The sequence below is a fragment of the Zingiber officinale genome, chromosome 3B, assembly GCF_018446385.1.
Source record: "Zingiber officinale cultivar Zhangliang chromosome 3B, Zo_v1.1, whole genome shotgun sequence".
NCBI lineage: Eukaryota > Viridiplantae > Streptophyta > Magnoliopsida > Zingiberales > Zingiberaceae > Zingiber > Zingiber officinale.
In genome coordinates this window covers 121,123,924-121,147,888 of record NC_055991.1, presented here as the reverse complement: position 1 = coordinate 121,147,888, position 23,965 = coordinate 121,123,924, and the positions used below count along the sequence as shown (strand labels likewise).

Here is a 23,965-nt window from a genome sequence, read left to right as displayed (position 1 = left end):
TGCATCCACAAGAGAACCAAGGTTCAAAACTTGGTTATGCATATTTTTACTTCTTTTTCTTTTTAAGTAGAAAGAATCCTTTCTTATTCTTAACTACTTAATCCTTCCTCTCTTTACTAATAATTCTCCTATCCTCTTTGGTATCCTATACATGTTTCCTACAAGAGATCCAAGGTTCAATCTCTCTTCTAACATTTTATTTTCTTTTACACATAATAATTCATATATATTATGCATTATGCATAAATATTTCATACATGTACATATTATCTCTTATTTCTTTCTTTTGTCCACATTAATTCCATACATTTTAAATCATGTATAGATGATTATATTCTCAACTTTATTTTTCTTTCATAAAGTTTTAATCATCTAAATCCATCTTAATATTTAACATAGAGTATTTACATCCTCTTTTCATTCGTACTCCCATTACCCTTCTAGGCTTTCTAGGGGTGTTACACTCTCCTTGTTCCCTCATCATTATTTATCTCTCATTATAATTTTTCCTTCTCATTCTCTATCATTTTCTCCCTGTATTCTCTCCCTTTATGTACTTTCTCTTCTTATTTTCTCTATCTTCATCTTTCATCCTACTTTCTCTTTCATCACACTTTCGTTCCTATTACACACTCTCTTCTCATTTGTTTCATCATACTTTCTCTCTTCTCAATATCTACCATACTTTCTCTCCTCAATATCTCCTATCGTACTCTCTCTCCTCATTTTCTCTTATTACACTTTCTCTCTCTTCATTTTTTGCATCACACTTTCTCTATTCTAAATCTCTCATCGTTTTCTCTCATTACTATTTTCTTCTCTTTATTTTTGTCATCACACTTTCTCTTTTATCATATTTTTTTGTCGACATCTCTTCTATCACGTTTTCTCTCCTCATTTTCTCTTACCGTACTTTTTCTCTCTTTATTTTTTTAATCATACTTTCTCTCTCATCGTATTTTCTTTCACATTTAATTTTTTCTCTTATTTTTCTCTAAGGCTAAAAAAAAAATTTAGGTTCATCCAATTGAAAATATTCAGCTAACCAAACGTTACTTTTAAGAATGATACCCAAGCTCATATCCATTCTCATTCCATAGTACTATGATGCTCATTCCCATTCCGATTCCTAGGAGTGAACCAAACAAAAAATTAATAGAAATAAGGAATGGGAATAGAGGGATTTTTATTTTCACATTTTGCTAAGTAATGGTGGCAAAAAAAGGCGAATACGCTAGCCCCCAGCGCTCCTGCCAATCAAATATTTTTTTATTTCTTTCCCATTTCCCATTCCCATATCATCTAAGAGCATCCATATCAGTTTTCTTATCATTATATATAAAATTTAATGTAAATAACTCACTTTATCAAATTTAGATAATCATTTTTCACTATATACTACATTAACTACATTAAAATTTTCATCATTCTTCATTTTTATTATTTTCTTCTCTTTATTTTATTTTTTTATCATTATATTTATGAAATGAGTGGAAGGAAAGAGATTGAAAAAATGAGTGGAAGGAGAGATATTAAAAAGAATTATTATTTTATTTTTAAGGTAGAGATTTTATTTCATAAATTTAGAAAATTACTATTTATCAAATATAAATTTAGAGAATGAATAGAATAATTGAGCTAAATGTTTTTTAACTATCATATTTAAAATTTAAAATAAAATCTTTAAATACCGGTGCGAATCATTTAATCAAGCACCAACTTAGTTACCTAATTAATAAGAGTTGGATATATAAATAAATAAATATAAAGAAAAAATAAAATATTTTTTGTTATTTTAATAAATAAGGCAACAAGGAAAAGAGCGAGTTAAAATGGTGTTTGCTAAGTTAATGGAATTAAATGAGTGCGTCTGTCTAAAAGATATAGGGTTTAAGGCATTTATGTAAAACGAGACATTATATAAACGGTGCCGTGCCCTTCAAATTAAAAAAAAAAAAAAAGGGAAGCGGATGGCGGTCCACGCTGGTTTTCTTCTGGCCATCTGCGACGGTCACGTCGACTGATGAAGGGAGGCGATCCTCATTCCTCCTCGCCTTGCTGCAGACTACATCGCTTGGTTATTCAAGAACCCTAGGTCTATCTCGTTCGAACTTCCCTTCATTTTCATTTGTTTCCATTTTCCCTTTTTGAATCTCGTTCCTCGTTTCTTTTTGGTGCACCAACCCTATGAACAAGGCGTCGGCATTTTTTAACGATCTGATGTAAACATTGTCTTTTTTGGAATTAGTTATTTTGACTTGTTGTGAAGGATTCTTGTTGCGTACATTGTTTCTCACTATTTCGTTAGGTCAGCTCGCGAGGGTTATAAGTGTGCGAGTGTGGCAATTCATTTGCATGGTAATATATGACATATTCTGGGAAATGGATTGTTACGTATACAAAGCACCTGAAGCAGAAGAGAAAAACTTACCACGATGGCATACTACAGATTAGCGATTCAGGCGACAAGGTATGTAGTCTTTCTTGAACTCTTGTTGGAGTTGCATTCTTGATGCCATTTATTCCTGTATTTTCTTTACACTTTAGTTAATATCCAGTAAACAGGGTTGTTGTGTTTAGATTTCTGCGTGAATTCATGAATGCGTGCATCTGTCTATGTGTTTGTGTGCATCCTTATTGTATTTCTGATTTCTTTTTGATGTTTAAAAGGATAATTTGGTGGCGTCCCAATCAACACTTAAACTTAGCTTCGAGGAGCACTCTTCATGCTTTGAATCACTTTTATCTACTAACGAGGAAAAACTTCTGCATCAGTCTGATGTAACTGATATGGTGCATGACAAGTCAATTAGCATTTTGCTGTGTCCGTATACAGTTATATGAATCTGCCCAAGTTGAGTCCATAAAACCTCTTATTTGACAAACTGGAGACCAGTTGACATCAAATCAGCCTTCAACAGCATGAGTTCATCTCTATAATACTCCAATAACAAACAATTTAACCACATAATCATGATTAATCAGCAGAAGATGTGAATCGGACTGTATAACATAGCTTTTCTCAGGGTACTGAGTACGGCCTTTTAAAATAAAAATCTGGTGCTTCCTTTTTCAGCTCAGAACCATCAAGCAGGATGCCCCGACAGTTTATATTAGGATTTATAAAATTCAAGTTGCTTCTGATTTTGAAATTTCATAGTAGAAGAATCCACTGTTTTCAGTTATTAGTTCCTAATAATGCATTTAGCCACCTCAATTTCTCTCTCAAGTGAGATTCTTCATTATCTATGTGATCTAAACTCTTCTTTCATATCAGCTTCTTTGTGATGTAATTCAGCTCGAATTGATTCATATACGCTCAAGCTTGTCCTTAAATAATTCAATTTTCTATGCTACAAGGTTTACTAAGATTGCAACCTCTTCAGCTACTGTCTCACCTTCTTAAATTTGTTGTATGAACATTGAAATTGGTCTACCAACTTTTGAATTAATAATAGACTTGCCCCATGCGACAAACACAGACTTGAGGATCCTAGGACATTTATTCCAGCAATTGAAAAGCTTAAACCACCTCTAACTTTTAGCCACATCAAATGATTTAAGTATACGAGATGCATTGTCAGAGACATCTTGATTCCAATAGCAAAGCTTCGGGCTCTGGAAAAAACCCTCCATTCTTGGTTACAAAGAATCATGTTAAGCTTTCTCATAGTCCTGTGTTCACCAATTGCTTGGTCGAACCATGAAATGGATCTCATTTAGTTTCTGCAATAATGTATGTTAATCTGCAGAATTGTCCAAAATTCTTCTGACTGAATATTCATATAATAATCTTGGTTAACATTGTCATAATTATCCTCCCTCTTACATTGTGAAACTGAATGGTCACAAGTTTCTTTTGTTTATTTTCTAGGTCCTTTGAACTTTGATAATCTCTCTTAACTATTTTGTATGTGGTTTGGGACTTTGGGGTTTTGTCCAACTTTTATAAGTGTGACTTTTCTTTTGTCATGAAAGACAAATGAATATGTGAAAGATTTGTATAAATGCTTCAAACCATATTGTCTTGTCATATAAGACTGTTTTCTTTACAATTTCATTCCTTAACTTTTATGTGCATGATCAACTCATGTTGATGCTAGACACAGCACCCTACCTAATTGTTGATACCCTAGGGTAGTACTACCTCGTACTGGGATCAGTTGTGGTAGTGACAACAGGAGGAAGAAGGTAAAAGGAAAGAAGAAAGAGAAGGGTAGAAAGAGAAAAAAAATGAAAAAAAATTGTTTTTTTTTCTGATCTAAAAATTACTTTTTTTTTGGATAAGAATGATCATTGGAAGTCCAGATTAACATTGTTACTCTTAGTTTAATTGACAGAACATATAAAATTAAACAACTGTGGGTATTCATTATATACTTATATTTAATTAAGGTGTATGAAATATCAACATACCTGAAAGTATAGTATCATCTACCCTAAAGAATCACATCATGTGATGTATAATGGTATTTGAAATAAACTTACATAAGTTAAAGGCGCATTTGCTCTTTCTTGTGGCCTGTTTGCTTACTAACTTGTTTCCTTGCATTATCAGGTTTTGTTATATGATGATTGTGAAAAGCTCATAGATAGTCGGTTCCTGAAGAAAGGTGAGATGATTGAAAGTGGTGGAACTTTGACCTTTGAAGCCCACCTTGTTGACATTGGAAGCCTTGAAGGGGACAAAGTTCCTATTACAAAGGAAAATGTCATTATCAGCTTGAAGTTAGATAAGAAGGCTCAGGCCTTGCAACAAAAGGGTAGGTTTGTCTTTCATTTTGAACTAATACCTAGTTTTGGTATCTTTATTTTCCACCTTATGAATTGGGCATCGAAAAACCTTACCAACCTCAGTTTGGTTTTTGGGTTATTGGAAAACCTCAACTTGAGTTTTAGGAAAATTCCCATTTGATCGGTTTAAATCATTTCGAGATTTTTAGATCTTGTAGTTTGTGTTTAGATATATTTAGAGCCGAATGAAGAATCTCATGCTTATTGCTTTGTGTTTTTTTTTTGTTTGTAAATTTATGTTCTAAATTTTTTTATGCTGTGACTGTAAATCATAGTTAGGTCAATTCAAATCTGGTTGGATGGATCAGATTTGTTGAACTGACTGGAACTGATGTTAATTACTGGATGTTTCAGTGGGATAAGTTTTTTAGACACTCATTGTGAAGCCTCATCTTATTTATTCCTATCTCAGTTTTAGTTGGGTTATAGTACCTTTTTCCAGAGAATAATGCAATGGAGTAGGTTTCTTAGAGACCGACTCTGAAGCCTTATCTTACTCGTATCCCAGTTTTAGTTGAGCTATTGTACCTTTTGCAGAGAATGAGAAAGGAGGGATTGGTAAAATGCCACTTAAATTTCTAAATAGGATGAACTGCAGAAACAGAGGTTTGTCTTTTTCTATCATTTCTGAATTCATAAATCAGCAGTTTATAAGTGACATGGATCTAAATTTTAATTTTGTATGACAATAGCACCCTTATCTTTGGAAATGAAAAAAGTCAAATTCACAAGTATACCGCATAACAGTTTGAGTGCTACAAGCAGCAGCAAAACAAAGGGTTAGCATTTTGTTGCATATATGTTATGCCATGCACCTTCACATCTTCATTGTTGTTTTAAAATCTACTAGTCTCATTTTGCATTTCCTTGTTTCTTTAAGAAGTTAATGGCAACTTTATTTATTCCTTTATATTTCTTGATTATTTTATCTTTGCTATGAAAAATATGTATAACAGTCTAGCTTGCTTTTGTGTGTTTGATACAGCAACCAAGAGTGAACTTGATAACTTGAAAATAATGCAACCTCAATATGCTGTCCAAAGTAAACCAAAAGGTTTGTATTTTGGTTGTCTTTTGTGATTTGTTGTTACTAATTCAACAATATTCTGCTCTCCTTAGAAAATTTTCTGTATTTATTTAGGCAATCCTTTGATGTACATTGTGGAGAGTAGAGGATTAAAATGTACTGTAGTTATAGGGAGAGGTGAACGACTGCCACAGCAGTTGTCACAGCCTGTACAGATTTGACAAGCTGTGAATAGATTTCACAGCTTGTATAGCTGTGTCATTTCACAGCTTGTACATAAATAAAACAGCTATGAAATCAAGGGATTTAGAAAGATATTAATTTCTTATATATAGAATAATTAGTTTCCTATTCTCTCTTCTATTGTAATGTTGCATATAATGGGTACTCCCATTCTGAATGTAAAAAAATTATTTGAGAAATATCAATTCGATTCACATTTTCCACATGACATCAGAGCTTTAGCCTTCATTGCTAATTATCTTTTCTACATATCTTCATCATGGCTGATTCTCAAACAACCATTTTCAACAACCCTAGCCAATCTATTGTGTTTGATGACGACAGTTTAGTTCAGAAAATTAGTGATTTTTAGAATATTCGGACTTCCAATTGACTCAACGGAAAGAACTACTTGAAATGGTCTCAGGTTGTTCGTACATACCTCAAAGGCAAAGGCAAACTTAGCTATATCCTTGGGACAGGACCGCCACGACCGATCCACTTTTTGAGGCATGGGATGAAGACAATTCTATGATTATGTCTTGGTTATGGGATTCCATGGACCATCCATATGCATGTATGTTTCTTTATACCATGGTTCTAAAATTCGCTAGGCGCTAGTCGGGCGGCGGAGCAGCGCCTAGCGCCTAGGCCGCCTAGGCGGGGACTAGGCGGCGCTAGGCGGATTCCTCGGTATTCCTTGTTTCATGTGGACTGTGGATAATGTCATATACAAATCTAAATGTTGTCTTAAACAATTTCATAGCAATGGAGATCTAACAATGTATGCTGAAATAAATACATACTTTCCAATACCAAAAAATGAAAAACTATAAAAGAAAATTAATAGTTTTGTGCAAAGGAAATATACTAGACTTAGTAAATATGAGTTAAAAAAAACAGTTAAACAATAGAACATGCAGTAAGTTATCATAATCATATAGCAAACAGTAGAACATTGGAAAATAGTAGCAATAGTTCAATTCAAGATTACAATGCATTGTGAATCAGTAACCAGTAACCACTAAGCAAAATATAATTGTTAAATAACATAAATCATGTCTTAACAAAATGAGTTCAAAATTACACAACTAATAATATCTCATAGACTCATATTTATTCTGCTTCTTCTTCTCCATAATTTTCAATAACTTGTTCTTCATCGGACACAAACTCAATATCATTATTGTGATCCTCGTCTTCTTCTTCGGATTCAAAATCATCTTCATGAAGTTCTCTCACTCTAGAGCTTCTTCGGGGTTGTAGATTTTCATCTGCTCCACTTGCTTCATCAACCATTTGCCAAGTGAGCCCGGAACCTAGTTCAACTTCATCATCTTCCCCACCATCCACAATCCAACCTTGTGCATTTGAAGCATCTTTTGCAAGAAGGACATCAACATTTCTTTCTTTTTCTCTTTTTTGTTTGTTCAACAATCTAGCATTAAATTGGACAAATACTAGATTGTTCAACCTGTTGGCATCCAACCTATTTCTTTTCTTTGTATGAATCTAAAAAAAAACAGAGAAAGTAAATATTATAGTTAGTACCTGAATATAGAGTAGACATTAAAAATTATAACTAATTTAATTAAAGAGTAGACTGAAAGTTTAAAACTTACTCCTTCAAATGTACTCCAATTTCTTTCACACCTAGATGAACTTGTAGTTAATGAAAGTATCCTCAATGCCACCCTTAGCAAGTTAGGTGTGTGAGCACCGTATGTACTCCACCATGCCCATGGATCAAATGTATCATCATTTTTTTCACATGCTTTTGCTGCCAATGTTTTTCCAAACAACCCAGTCTTATTTCTATATTTTGGAAATTCCTTGTTAATAATTGTATCTTGTAGATCTAACTCATTGACATGCAAGTTTCCATCATTCAAAATCCCCATCATGACCTCCTCATAAAGAGCAATAACTATCTTTAGTAAAAATAAGGATTACAAAAAGCATGGTATGATGATGTATCAAGTCTATCCTTCATTTTACTCAATAATGACTATGATAGATAATTTGATTCCGTTATTCGAGCCATCTTGATATCTTCTTTAGCAAGAAGCTCCCCATATAAAACCCCATTGGCTTTCATCTCCATCTACCAATCAAGAACTCTTACCAAAGGAGCAAATATTTTCAAACAAAGTGTCACACCATTCAAAACTCATGCTCATCAGTAGAGTAAGCCAATTTTCTTTGTTTGGACCATTTACATTTCTCCACATATCACGTAAACACGGCTCTTAAACTAGCTTTTTTCAATCAAACTGAATGTGAGGAAATTTGATGAAACGTAACTCGGCGACTACTCTCTTCTTCGTGAAACTTCTCATCAATGATAAAGTCTTATGGTGAGCGTAGATGAAAATGGTAAAAGCCTTGGATTGCTCAATCACCTTTTTATATCGTGGAAGTTTACCAATACTTTCAAGCATGAGATTAACCGTGTGAGTTGCACATGAACTCCAAAGATCCGGTCGTTTCTCTCATCAATTTACGCACCATATTGTTGGTGGCATTGTTTGTAACAATCAACAATATTCGAGCTCCTACTTGTTCAACACACTTGTCAACATACTCAAAATAAGTTCAGTATGTCCTCTTCTGAAGACTCCTTAGACTCTAAAAATGTAGTACCCTCCTTGCAATTAACACACAAATTTAAGATGCTTCTTCTTTTTCTATCACTCCATGCATCTGTCATGATTGAGCATCTATTCTTTGCCCATTCTTCTTCATGTTTCTTCAGCAATTGTTTTGTTCTTTCAACTTCGGCTTTTAATAGTGGCTCCCTAAGTTGATATTGAGTTGGAGGCTTGAATCCTGGTCCAAATTGACCCACTGCCTCCATTAGTTGCTTGAAGCTATCATTATCAACAGCATTGAATGAGATTCCATTTTCATAAACCCATCTCCCAACATATTGTTGAACTTGTTGAGTTCTCTCTTTGAAAAGAGCCTCATTTATATTTTTTTGCCGAAGTACTTTACTTCCACTAGAGCCTGCATTTTCTGGAGCAATTGCCGATGCATATCTATCCATGGGGCCAAGTGGAAGAGGTTTTTTAACTCCATCCATCCCTTCAACTTCAAGACCTTCTTCTTCATCTAGAATAGCCACCTCGCTCTACAACTTTGTTCTTCCATTATTTTGTTCTTCTTCTGTTCCTCCTTCTAAAATATGTTTGCACTTATTTTTGCTTTTCGACAACCATACATTTCCAGGTATATTTCCAATGTGCTCCTTTATCCTATACACTCCTCCTGACATTGCTTTTCCACATAACTTACATTTAATTTTGTCGAGGTTCTTAGGATCAATCAATATTCCAAACTCCCATCCGATGTCATTTGATTTTCTTCTAAGAATTCCGGATTCGGGTTGAGTGACAGATGCTGTCGAAGATGGATTGCTTGCCATTGATAACAGATAATCTGAAGGAAAAAAAATTATATATAACAAGACATAATATGATAATAAAATTTAATTATACCATACAAATATACAATACAAAATAATGAAAATATGAAATATAACATTAAGTCATTAACAAGTAATTAATAAAATTTATTAGATATTTATTTAAATAAATTTAATTTTAAATATATTTTTTATATTATTAAATCTGTTATATACTTATATATAAATTAATAATATTTATTAGAATTTTTAAAATTTTAATTTAATTTTTATATTTTTAAAACTGATTTATATAAATTAATAATATTTATTAGAATTTTAATAATATTTATTAGAATTTTTAAAATTTTAATTTAATTTTCATATTTTTAAAACTGATTTATATAAATTAATAATATTTATTAGAATTTTAAAAATTTTAATAATTAATATTTATAAATCCGATTAATATACATTTATCATATATAAAATTTATAAATATGATTTATATAAATTAATAATATTTATTAAAAATTTTAAAATTTTAATATAATTTATAAATAATTAAATATGATTTATTAATATGTATAATGTATTATATGTTTTTTAATTTTAAATATTTTTATATTTTTAAATCTGATAAAGTGATAAATGATAATATTTATTATAATTTTAAATTTTTTAAATATGTTAATATATAAATTAACATTTAATATTATTTATTTAAAAAAATTAAATATATTATTTATATATTTAAATATGATTATATAAATTAATAATGGTTATTAGAATTTTATATATAATTTTATATATTTAAATTTGTTTTATATAAATTAATAATATTTATTATAAAAAAGATAAATTTTAAATATATTTAATTGGGATCTTAATTTTATTAGGGTTTATGAACTCAACCTTATTATTAAAATTATCCCCGTTAGGAGTTAGGAATTGTTTTAATTTATTAAATCTAAAAAAAAAATAAAAAAAGAAAACGCTAAAAAGTGCGTCTCTTTCGCTCGCGACTCGCGCGACGGCGGACGCCACGGGCCACCACCGGCGGCTCGCGGGAGGGCTCCGTCGCGCGGAAAGCTTTTGGCACAGCCAGAAGCATCGCGACTCTACCGGCGTTGCTCGAAGCAACGCCGGACTTCGCCGGACGCGTCCGGCGCGTCCGGCGAAGCTTCCGGCAGCGTCTGACACCTGCGATGCATCGGGTGTTGCCGCGACGCAGATTTGAGAAACAAAAAACGGGCGATGAAACAAAAATGAACAGAAACAAAAACTTACCGGAAGCAACGCGATCAGGGAGAGATCAGGGAAGACGAACAGCCGGGGCGATGAAACGAACGAACGCCTGGCAAATACCTAAAACTCAGATTTAACATGCCTTAAAAAACTTGGCCCGCCGAGCCCGCCGAACCCGCCGAAGTCCGCCGAAGGCTGCCGAAACCCGCGGAGGACCGCCGAGGACCGCCTAGGCGGCCCAGCCGCCTAGGGCTTCCGCCTCTCTGGTTTCCGGCGCGGCATTCTGCCGCACAGCGCCTAGGCGGCCGCCTAGGGCGCAATTTCGAACATTGCTTTATACTGCTCATGAAATTTGGGATTGCATTATCCACACTTACTCAAAAGCCCGTAATACTGCCCAAGTTTATGAACTTAAAGTAAATGCAAGTGCTACTAAGCAAGGAGATAAATCAATCACTGACTATTCCACGGTTTTGCAAAATTTATGGCAAGAACTCAATTACTACCAAGTAATTGAGATGCAATGTGCTTCAGATGCCACTGTTTTGAAGAATTTTATTGAAAATGAGCGTGTATATGATTTTTTGGGCGATCCTGAATTTGATCAGGTCTAGATCCAAATCATTGGCAAAGACTGCATATCGTCTCTAGTAGAGGTGATCTCTCTACTCCGGGCTAAGGAAAGTTGATGAAGTGTGATGCTTGAGCCCTAACCCATGGCTGGAACAACCCTTGCTTCCAAAACTGACTTATAGGAGAAAGATAAGTATGGTGTGACTTTGATTAAAGACAATAAAGCCCATCTTTGGTGCAACTACGGTAAGAAACCTCGCTACACCAAAGAGACACGTTGGAAACTACATGGTAAACCACCAAGTCGAGAATGGGGAAGTCATGGAGGTAACACAAATCTCAAGTACATCTGATCGAGCAATCCCATATTGAAGACAACTCAATTCTTAGCAGATCCAACAGTGTAGAAATTGAGAAACTTCGAGGATTGTTGGGTTCTCTTGCACACCTGATCGAGCAATCCCATATTGAAGACAACTCAATTCTTGGCAGATTCAACAGTGTAGAAATTGAGAAACTTCGAGGATTGTTGGGTTCTCTTGATAAACTATCTGTCGCATGCTCTTTGACTCTCTTAAGTATCCCCTCACTCTCTTCTTGTATGAATACCTCAAATAGTTTGCTTGATAACTCATGGATAATAGACTCCAGTGCCACAGACCACACTCTCAATTCTAAAATTTTTCACACTTATAACCCCAGGCCAAGTAACAGAAAAATTATAGTAGCCAATGGATCTTTAGCCACTTTTGTTGGTTTTGGAAATGTTCATCTTACTCCTAACCTTATCCTCAAAAACGTCCTCCATGTACCAAAATTGTCTGCCAACCTTATTTTCATTCAAAAATTAACTACTGAACTTCACTATCATGCCATTTTTTCCCCTTCGTATTGAGTTTTCCAGGATCAGGACTCAGGGAGGAGGATTGGACTTGCTAAGGAACATAGTGGTTTTTACTACCTTAAATCCACTAAAAAGAATAATTTGTCTGACCTTTCACAGTTCTTCCAATAAGGACAATATTTGATTGCATCACAAACGTCTTGGTCATCCCTCTTTTAGATTTTTAAAGGTCACGTTTCTTCATCTTTTTCAAGGATTGGATGTTTCTGAATTTTAGTGTGATGTTTGCGAATTGGCAAAACATTCTCGTATACCCTTCCATATTAGTAATAAAAGAAGTTCTACTCTCGTTCATTTAATTCATAGTGACATATGGGGTCCTTCTAATATTCCCAATATTTTTGGGGCTTGATAGTTTGTCTCCTTAATTGACGATTGCACTCGGGTTACATGGGTGTTTCTCCTCAAACAAAAATATGATGTTAATATTATTATTCCTAATTTCCATTCAATGATACAAAATCAATTTGGAGTGAAAATCAAAAGTGTTAGAACCGATAACGCTAGAAATTACTTCAACCAAACTTTGTCCTCCTATTTCCAATCCCAAGGGATTATTCATGATATATTTTGTGTTTATACACCCCAATAAAATGGAATAGCAGAAAGGAAAAATGGACGCTTACTCAATACTACTCGTGCTATTCTTTTCCACGACAATGCCCCCTAAATCCTATTGGGGAGAGGCTATCCTTAATGCAACATACATGATAAATAGACTTCCTTCACATGTCCTAGATAGCAAGAGTCGCATGCAACTCCTCAATGAGTTTTATCCTCATTTCCAAATCACAAATGGACTTACTCCTAGGATTTTTGGGTGCACTGTTTTGTTCATATCCACAATCCACTTCGAGATAAACTAGATCCTCGTGCCATCAAGTGTATCATCCTTGGATATTCATCCACTCAAAAAGAGTATAAGTGTTACCACCCTTCATCTCAAAAGTTTTACATCTCGGTTGATGTTACCTTCTTTAAACATACCCCGTTCTTCTCCAAGTTCTATCCTCAAGGGGAGATTTCAATGACAAAAGATAGCACTTGTGAGTCATTTGAACCTGGCCTAATATAGGTCGGAGGGAGGGGAGGTGAACAAGAAAAACCTTCCTCAACTTTTAACTCAGATTAAAAAAAATAGAATAAATGAACAACAAAAAAAACGAGGCCAAAAGAATTACTTGGTTACAACCGGGGTGGTTGTTAATCCAAGACAAGTAAATGCACTAAAGATCTCCTTTTTTTTGAAGGCGGAGAAACCTCTTACACTTGTTGGAAGCTCAGAAAGTATCTAGGACATGAATACAACACTTCATACATATTTCTTAGGTCCAGGGGTCTTTCTTTTTATAGCCCCTGGAAAATCTTATCCGTGGTTGGAAGACGCTTTCCACATAGTTGGAAGGCGCCTCCAGCGAGCCGCAGTTTATCCATTGCTAACGGCAAAGGTCGAAGACGCCTTCCATGGGCTGGAAGGCGCCTCCGTGACCTGCTGAAGGCGCCTTCAACCTGAAGGTCACGGAGGTGCCTTCAACTCCTGTTGAAGGCGCCTCCAGCAACTCCATAGTTCCATTTTAGCTCTTCCGCTGCTCCGATCGCCTGGGTGATTTCAGCCAACCGAAATAGGGCTTACCCGAATTTAATTTCTGGCCTTCTCCTCGAGCAGATTTTTGTTCCGGCTTCTCGTCCCTCAAATGTCGTGCACGTCCTTCTCGTCCACCGGTGTATTCTTCCGCAACGCCTCGTCCCTTGGATGCACCGAGCCTGCCAGTTCCTTTCCCGTGCCATCCTTCTCGCTAGTTGCGTTTTTCGCTCGACTTCTTGTGTTCCTAAGCTTCTGTACACTTAGACACAAGGGTTAAATATTAACAGGACCTAACCTGACTTGGTTGATCACATCAAAATTACTACGGGGTACCAACATTAACGCTCTTGATCTTCCTCTTACTCAAGTTCGTATCGAATCACCTTCTATTCCATCCTGTGAGTCTCCTCCTAGTGATACTCTAAGTATCCCTCAAGTGTATTCAAGGAGAAAGGCCGCTCCAGAAGCGAAACAAGTCCAAGAACCTCAACCACAAACCTCCGGCCCTGATGCTGGGATCATGGTAAGTTTTGACCCACTTTTACAATCTATTGAATCATCCACTAACCTAACAGATAGCCTTGACCTTCCCATTGGTATTAGAAAAGGTACTAGAGAATGCACCAAACACCCTCTCTATCCTCTATCTCATTATGTTTCTCTTAAACATCTATCACTAGCCCACAAAAGATTTATTATGAGTCTAAATACCATGACTATTCCTAATACTGTGTCTGAGGCATTGTCAAAAAGGGAATGGTGGGATGCCATGAGGGAGGAAATGGATGCATTAGAAAAGAATAAGACATGAGAGGTTGTTGAGAAGCCAAAGGGGAAGAACATTGTTGATTATAAGTGGATTTTCACATTAAAATACAAATCAGATGGATCTCTTGAGAGATATAAAGCTAGGTCAGTGGCAAAAGGTTATACGCAAACGTATGGGGTAGATTATTAAGAGACCTTTGCTCCAGTTGCTAAAATGAATATTGTTAGAGTTCTACTATCTTTAGCTGCACACTTCAACTGACAATTCCTACAGTATAATGTGAAGAATGCATTTCTACATGGAAATTTAGATGAAGAAATTTATATGAACCTGTCACCAAGATTTGAAGGGGATACTGATAATAGAGTATGTAAATTGAGGAAGACTCTTTATGGTCTAAAACAATTTCCTAGGGCATGGTTTGGAAGATTTACAATAGTCATGAAGAAATCTATGTATAACCAAAGCCCAAAGCCAAGGGGACCATACTCTCTTTGTTAAGGACTCAACGGAAGGTGACCGCTCTTCTAGTATATGTAGATGATATCATTGTGACTGAAAATGATGAAAAGGAAAAACATGATCTAAAGTAGCAATTCATAAAGGAGTTTGAAATAAAGCAATGGGGTAAACTGAAGTATTTCCTTGGTATTGAGGTAGCATACTCTACCAAAGGAATTTTTATTTCTCAGCATAAGTATGTGATTGATTTGTTAGTTGAAATCGGGAAGATTGGATGTAAACCGATTTCTAATCCAATGGATCCAAATCACAAGATAGGAGAAGCTAAGGAAGAACCAACTGTTGACAAAAGAATGTATCAGAGGTTGATTGGAGGCTCATATACCTTGCTCACACTCCTCCAAACATTGCATATGCTGCGAGTGTAATCAGCCACTTCATGCATGATCCAAGAGAATCTCACCTTTAAGCTGCTTACAGAGTATTACATTATTTGAAAGGTACTCTGGGAAAGGGAATTTTGTTCAAGAGAAATGAGACACTAGCTTTAGAAGCTTACACAAATGCAGATTATGCAGGTTCTCTAGTGGATAGAAGATCAACTACAAGATATTGTACTTTTCTTGATGGTAATCTGGTGACATGGAGGAGCAAGAAACAAAATGTGGTGGCATGATCATCTGCAGAATCAGAATTTAGAGCCATTGCTCAAGGATTATGTGCATTAATTTGGTTAAAGATTATTCTAGATGATTTGAAAATCAAATTGGAATACCCCATGCAACTCTATTGTGATAATAAGTCGGCTCATAATCCTATTCAACATGATATGACTAAGCATATTGAAATTGATAGACATTTTATCAAGGAAAAATTGGAAGAAGGATTAGTGTATATGTCATATGTCCCGTCAGAAATACAATTGGCTGATGTGTTAACAAAGGGATTGAACATTTCTAGATTTTACGATCTCATAGTCAAACTGGGAATGGAAAACATCTATTCCTCAGCTTGAGGGGAGTGCAAATAGCTGTCAGTAGCTGTCACAGGTTGTGCAAATTTGACAAGTTGTCACAATTTGTATAGCTTTGTCAAACAGTTGTGAATAGATTTCACAGCTTGTACAGAAATAAAACAACTGTGAGCACTAAGTAGGAAATCAAGGGATTTAGTTAGAAAGATATTAATTTTTTATATACAGAATAATTAGTTTCCTATTCTCTCTTCTATTGTAATGTTGTATATAATGGGTATTCCTATTTTAAATGTAAAAAAATTCTTTGAGAAATATTAATTCGATCCACATTTTCCACGACAACTAAAATCATCCAAGCATTTATTTATATTTATGCTTGTAGTGTATTTAAATGTGAAATTCTAAGTTGGTAGTTGATTGACAATGGTACATATTGTTACTAATGGCATGTCAACTGATTTGAATTGTTTAGTACACAAAATGGTGCTTTTTGGATAGGAAACTTTTTTTCAGTGGTCTATGTCCAGACATACACAAGATACACACAAGATAATTTTCAAAGTAGCTGCACTCTTAAATATTTTATTGTTTACTTGTATGCATTGAGGGCATCATGAAAATTACTTCTGCTAAGTCAAATTTTATCATTAAAATTTTTCAATATTGCATGTCTTTTCCTTGGATCACTAGATTTTTTTTTTCTCAAGATTCTTCTTTTCTTTCTTAACCTAATATGGAACACTATATTTTTTTTCTCTCAAGATTCTTCTTTTCTTTAGAAGGGAGCCTTGGCGTAACGGTAAAGTTGTTGCCATGTGACCAAAAGGTCACGGGTTTGAATCCTGGAAACAACCTCTTGCAAAAAGTAGGGTAAGGCTGCGTACAATGGATCCTTCCCCGGAACCTCGCATGGCGGGAGCTTCGTGCACCGGGCTGCCCTATTCTTCTTTTCTTTCTTAAGCCAAAATAATTTACATTTCTATCCTTAGCCATTGTATTGTAAAGTTATAAAATTTCCTTTGAAGTTTTGAGTTGTTTCTTCAAAAGCAATCAAGTTTATGTTGTTCTACATGGTTTTGCACTTTGTTTACATTTACTTTCTTCTATAGAGTGGAATGTTTTATACACTACTCAGATAACACAGAAGGCAAAGAAGTATCATGATGGCATATTGCGACTTTTATCACGTGGATCACACATGACTCAGGTTAGTTAAAATATTCAATTCACTTTGATGGTTTTTTTAAAGATTTTTTATGAGCATTTTGTTAAAAAAGACAACACCAGAGTCCAGCTATGGCAGTCATGCATAGCTGAAATAAAGTGACAAAAGGAAGTGAGGTACCAAAAGAGAGAAGGGCTATTGGAGGAGAGGGAAGAAGAGACTAGGGGCTAATGGCTAGCCGATGGCAATGTGCAGCTAGCGGTGGCTATGATTGGCAATGGGCGGATGGCGAGAGGAGGGTACAGGAATCAAGAGAGGAGGATGAGGAGGACAGGGATCAAGGGAGGGAGGTGGGCTATGATTGACGGTGGGGTGACTGGGGAGAGGAGCAACCAAAAAGATATTAACAAAATAATCAAGATATCAAGACACAACAACCAAGAATGAACTTATTTTGTTCATATCTTTGTCCTAGTATCTCCTAGATCATGTGTATTTTCCTTGGCTGCTCCTATATACAAAAGAATTATCATTACCAATCCCTGGAATTTCAATGTACCTTTATCTATTTTTAACCAAGTTTTTTCTAGATCTCATTACCTATTTCTATTTTCTTGTGTCTATATATGGCTTATCTAAAGGTCCTAAGCTGCATGGATACCCAAATTGTGTAAAGGCTCGTATATCATATATGTTATGCATCCCTTGTCTAAAACACCTAGGTGGCTATATATGTGAACTCCTAGGCCAATTTTTAGCTTTGTTACTTAAATTGGTTATTCCTCTCTCATACTTATGCCACATTACATAATATAGGCACAAGTAAATGAGTCAAACTTGTTTAAGGAGAAATGAAGATCAAGAGGAAGAAATAGAGGTGGATGAGGAAGCTTTCCTTTTTGGGTTCTCAGAGGTAAGTTTCATTGCTTGAGAAGAGAGTGCCCTTAGTTAACAACTTGTTTGGTTTGCAAGTACATCGTACAGGGAGGTTGACATGGTGAGAGACATTGCTCGGGGATAGTGGTGTCATACACGATGTCTCAAGGGGAGGGCGAGGAATTAGGCTAAGGGTGGGTTAGGGGAAAATTTGGCTTTATATTATTTATAACTTCGACATCTTATGAGTTAAATTATATTTAGTAAAAAATGTTTAAATAGATTAATTTATGAACTTAAATTATAGTAATTAAGTTAATCTTTAGTTTATGGTTAATATATTAATCATCCGATCTACTAACTTATTTAATAAGAATTAAATAGATTAAGTTAATAGCTAAACTTTACCTTCATTATTGTGTTTTGGTACCTGTCCTAAATTGGGATCATTTTCTATGAGTTCTCATGTATTTGCTTTGAAAAAATTGCGTAACACTTGGGCTCATACCCATGTCAAATATTGGTTCTGAGTAGAGCACTGTGAAGTGTGAACAATGATTGCCTCCTCTGCTAGTCCTATATTTGTATCAATTTTACCTCTTGAAACTCTCTCAACATTCATATGAAAGTCTCAACACAAATATAATCACAAAGCAAACTAGTAGAGATCAAATGCTTGTCCTTGAAGGAAGAATCAATCGAACTAGAAGAAGCATGATGCTCCAAGTAAAGGAGTTAGGATATTGCCTAATACTTGCTTGCTTTGACGTTGTTTGTTGCTGTCCCTAGCCTCTGACTTTGAAATATGATGTGCTTGAGTGTTCACTCTTACATCTCATATTGCGTCCAACATTTCCTCTTCACTACTGCTTCTCTCAAGTGATGTACAAGGAGAAATAATTTTCAGCGAGTGATCACTCTCCAATGAGCGTGTATGATTAATTTCTATTAACCCAGTCCAAATCAAAATTGATTAGATTAGGTTCTGGATTGAGCTTATTCTTCAATCCAACCCCTTATCCATTGACACACCCCTCTAACTTCATGTCTAGGTCCTCCAAATTAAATTTAATCTATCATAATGAAACTAAAAATAAAGCAGGATAAAATTTAGAAATATTCTCTGAACACTGAGGACCAAATATATATTGCCATGGAGCATGTAGACCTACTGCATATTTGTTTAACAGAATATTTGTATTGCCTGTTGATGCAAATATTCAAAACATGTAGATAATACATGAGGTCATTCTCTTTTCATCTTGTTATGGAGGCGAACAATCTCCATTTTATTCGTAGCTTTCAATAATATCTTGTTAGGTTATGTTGCTGAGTGAAGATGGTTCAGTACTGAGTAGCAAATACCTTGAGACCGTGGAATGTGTTAAAACTGGAAATAAGCTCCAATTGCCCAACCATCTTGTTGAAATTTTTGACATGCGGACTAGTTTTGCAGGTAAATATATTCAATTAATCTTTCTAGCATGCATAACCCAGCGAGTATCTGCTGATGCATCTTAACCAAAATAGTATTTATATGGTTCTTTACCATTACCATTGGTTTTTAACTGAAGGCAAGACTGTTCTAAATCAAATTTGCAGAGCATCTACCAAAAGTACAATCAACAGTGCTTGAGAACTCGAGTTGTTCAAGCAACATCGAGTCAAGTATGAAGTAAATGCCTTAAAATTGGTCATTTTCTTAGTTGATACTATATTTTAAATTGGTTTTGTTTCATAACTTTTGGCATTTTTATGATAACATTTACAGGCCTCAGTCGAAAAATGTAGGTGCTTCTTACAGCTATGATTCTGCCAAATTCAGAGATTGTAGCCAACTACAAAGCAGTGAGACATTATATGATGGTTTGTCAATTTTGATCAACCCCCATCCATTTGTTGATAGTCTTATAATTATAAACTGCATGGCATTCTTTTTTCTACAAATTTTGTTGTTTCTGACAGCATCACATCCTAGCAGCATAACAAACATTATTTGAGTTGGCAAGTTGTTCTTGACTGTGTATGCAGAAAACATATGTAAGACTTGTACACAACAAGTAATCAGTTCTTGCAGTTCTTGTTCTACCAAAGATGCTGAACCTACTCTACAGAGTAACAAACCAGTGCGCAATGGTTTGTATATCCTAACCATCTTCCTGTCATTTTTTGCTTCCGTTAAATGATTAAAACAACCCAATGCTATTTTGTGTTCAACATAGCCTTTTTGTTCCTCAAGAGAAAATAAGGCCTGAACCATTTTTTCCCTGATGAATTATTGTAATTAATTAGTCTTTTTTTTTCTGTTGGTATTCAGCGCTCCAAATTCTTCACAATCTTAAGAAGCCATTACCGGATGACGAAAACAGTCTGATCAATAATCCAATGGTGCAAACTAATGGGTTCCCTTCTGAGAATGCAAGAAAGCACATCAGGAATCTTAGTTTACAAGGGGGTGATAGCAGCGAGGTTGACTCTACTGAATATGCTACACAAACTTCATTGTCAAAAACTCCAGATACAAAATCAACACTATCACAGTAAGATTTTCCTCATATAATAAAGACAATCAGTTGCACATTCGTATTTTATGATCACATTTTTCCTTTTCTATTTTAACCTAAGATGCCATTACAAAGAAAATATACGAGAATAAGATAATACAATGCTAGTGGATCTTCTGTTTGACCAAACTGGTAATAGGTTGAATGTTCTTGCTGTAAATTTGATGTGATCTTTATTGCAGCATTGTGTTTGAATATTTCGTTAGCGCAAAGTATTTTGGTAGTATTGTATATAGTCGCAGTTGGGAGAAAAACTAGCCACTGTGTCTTATGTTTCTGCGGCTTAAATGTTTCATAGTCTATTATCATTATGTGAGTAGTTGTTTGCTCAAACTTAAAGTGGCTTTGTGCACAAAAATACCAAAATCATACAAGTAAATTGAGTCAACTTATAGCCACAAAAAAATTACCACTACTAATATAGAAATAGATTTCAGTGTAGCATTCAGTTATATGTTGAGACAAATTGAATCAATTAGAACTAAAAGTGTTGGAAGTAGATGCAGAAGGAAGTTCTAAAATGTAATTAAAATGATTCATTTGTTTGGAATATTGCTAGTGATATCTCTAATTTGATGGAGAAAATCCTACATAAGAGACAAGCATCCGACTTTATATATAAGTTCGCTGGTATAAGCTAACTTAGTGTCCTTCAACTTTGGTTGTTGTTCTCCCCGATTTCACTGCGTAATACACATCAACATGCAAGAGAACTATTTAGGTTAATTTAACACTCATCCTTGAATTCCGGAAACAGAGTCTTGCCTCACTTCTGGCAGCTGGTCCAATTGATTACCAATAACTGATGCGGCTAAAGAAATGATATTTCTGATATCCTTAGTTGGTTGATGTTTTATCCCCATCTTCCATGATAATATAAATTACTTCCATTTGCAACAATTTTTTTCTCTAATTTTAGCAAATCATCCTCATTTTCCCAACCATTCAGAGCAGACATCTTATCCCTCAAAGAATTCAATCCCTCCAAAGAATTCAACATCCTCATCATGCCATGCAATGTTGTCTTGAACTAGTTCTGAATAGCCACATGTATTCCTCCTTATAGATAGCCAAAATTATTAACTTGAAGTGGAAAATTATTTATATGCTTTTGCCAAGGGAATTGATAACGTAAAGTGATTTCTCATGAATTATATTTGTAGATGTAGTTGAAGAATCAGCTACTATATGCTCTACTTTAACAAATAGGAAAAAACCTGATCTGCAAAAAAATGAAATGCAGATCGACAGAAGCAACATATAACATTTGTAAAAACCCAAGTTATGTAGGTTTTCATGAATCTTATTTTGTCATGTACAAATAATTTTTATGTTCTATAATTTTTGGAAAAAAAAAATCAAGAAACTAGGTGGATATGTAAAAGATATTTCTTTGGTGGATCCCGCTTGTTCCTATTTAGCCTGCCTCCTTTCAAGAGTAGCTTTTACATTGCTTTCTTCCTCATTTTTTCTTCCTTTTATTTTATTTATTTATTGGTAACAATAGGCGGTAGACAAGTGATAGTTGGCCTTAGTCATTATGTATTGGATAGATGAAAAAGTATTACTAAAGTCATAGCAAAAGTTGTAATTATTTGTACTAAAAATACAAATATGTTGACATTAGTAGGATCATATCTACTTGTTATATCATTCAATCGCCTAAATCTTGAAACTGTCCACAAACCAATCATATAGTAACCCAAAATCAAGGGACCTCCCCTAGGATACTGACTGTATAGGACATACACCTAATTTATCACTTGATTTTGTGACTATACCAACCTCTGTATAACTTCACTTTCGGCTCTTTTTACAGAAATATTGAGGGGCTATCAGCAGTAAAATGTTCTTCTGGCATTCAGGCCGTAAGGGAGCCATCTGATTTAGTGAACGAGATGCTGCCTGTTCAAAAGGACTGTCTGCCAAATCAAAATGAAAACATTGCTGATATTTCAGATAAATTTCTAGAGAATAATAATTCTGATACTGGTACGTAGTCTCTGTGGCAATATTTATCTTTTGAGACATTTTTTTCTTGACTTACCAAATCCTACCATCAATCCTACCATCGATGTATGCAATAGAAAGGACTTGTGCTATGACTTGGAATGCTTCTGAGATTAGAGATCAATCCTGTTGCCAGGTCTGAGATTCTTAACCTGGAATTATTTCCGGAATTATTCCATATCTTCTTCAAGGATATCTTTCCATCAGTTCCACCTGTCATTTTAGTCTCGACTTGAATATCTCAAAGCGACAGTTCCGCTGCCTGTTTATGGCTTCTTTCTTTGTTCCAGCTGTTGAAAGAGGAGGATATTAAACAAGATGGGAAAATGGGAACCAACCAAATTTTGGATGCATCGACTATGATATCCGACAAACTTCATAGTGGGAGTTCATCCATTAAAGATCTACTTGGGGATGATTTGCCTACGTTTGATTTGGGCTTCTGAATCCAATTCAAATATTTCTTTAGAGTTCATTGTGGTGTATGTATGTGCTTCCTCTAATATGCTTGCTTTATTATGATTGCATTAGCTGGAAAGATCTTGGCTTTTGCTGCAAAGTTAAAGATTTTTAGAAAAAATAATATGTTTTGTGATGCATTTTCGGATTTTATGCTCAATTTGGCTACTATTTCATTGTCATGTGGTCTTATCAATTAATCTAAGTTGATATAGTTGAATTTTGTTTAATTGAGACAAATTATAAAATATTAATCATACAACAATTTCAAGATAGACTTTGTAGCATGTGACATACGTTCCTTTCATATAGTAGCAAATGATTTAATGCTTATAGACATTACTATTTATGAGGTTTTTCATGTGGGATAGGTGCAGGCGGTGCTTCAACTTGACATTATTAGACAATTATTATTTGTTGCAAGGACTTCTAAAATAATAAATAGTTGTCATCTACAATCTATGGTATTGTAGATGTTAATCAAAACTTGTGTAAACTAATGAATTAGGATCTTTAATCAATTCGGTTACGTATGGCATTGAGAAAGATTCCGTGGATAATTAAATGTTAATTAGCTTGGTTAATTATGAGAGAATTAAAATGTAATTTTCCTAATTAATTAAAGAAGAATTTAATTGAAATAAACAAAGAATTAATTTGTTCAATTTAAAAATTAATTCATGTAATTAAAATTTAAGCCAATTAAATTTAATTTAATCAAGAGTTAAAATTAATTTGAAACTTAATTAAGGAAATGATTTTATAAGAATTGTCAAATTTCTAAAAGGTCCATAATATCCTAAATTATTTTCTAATTATTAATTATAAAATCTATAATATTTAGTCAGTGATCAATAATATTAATTACCGGCATGGGTTCATATGCCTTGAGGTACCCACATCTACTGAGCTATCAATTTATGTA

The 23,965-nt window shown here is 34.6% G+C and overlaps 1 protein-coding gene across 6 annotated transcripts; it reads left to right on the top strand.

The window, feature by feature from the left end:
* The first annotated feature begins 1,937 nt into the window (after positions 1-1,937).
* Positions 1,938-23,200, top strand: LOC121967501 (protein ZGRF1-like). 6 transcript variants are annotated; one of them, XM_042517775.1, is made up of 15 exons: positions 1,938-2,095; positions 2,314-2,470; positions 4,559-4,763; positions 5,332-5,400; positions 5,487-5,573; positions 5,780-5,848; positions 17,076-17,173; positions 19,328-19,463; positions 19,610-19,682; positions 19,779-19,873; positions 20,039-20,143; positions 20,325-20,547; positions 22,391-22,563; positions 22,659-22,717; positions 22,872-23,200. In XM_042517775.1, the coding sequence occupies exons 2-15, from the start codon at positions 2,366-2,368 to the stop codon at positions 23,025-23,027; spliced, it is 1,653 nt and encodes a 550-aa protein (XP_042373709.1). In that variant the 5' UTR covers positions 1,938-2,095; positions 2,314-2,365; the 3' UTR covers positions 23,028-23,200. The 6 variants fall into 6 exon arrangements, with proteins under 6 accessions (XP_042373709.1, XP_042373713.1, XP_042373712.1 ...); XM_042517778.1 differs by having other exon boundaries at positions 1,941-2,095; positions 2,309-2,470; positions 19,610-19,675; positions 19,799-19,855; XM_042517777.1 differs by having other exon boundaries at positions 1,941-2,095; positions 2,309-2,470; positions 19,610-19,675; positions 19,799-19,873.
* Positions 23,201-23,965: the final 765 nt, after the last annotated feature.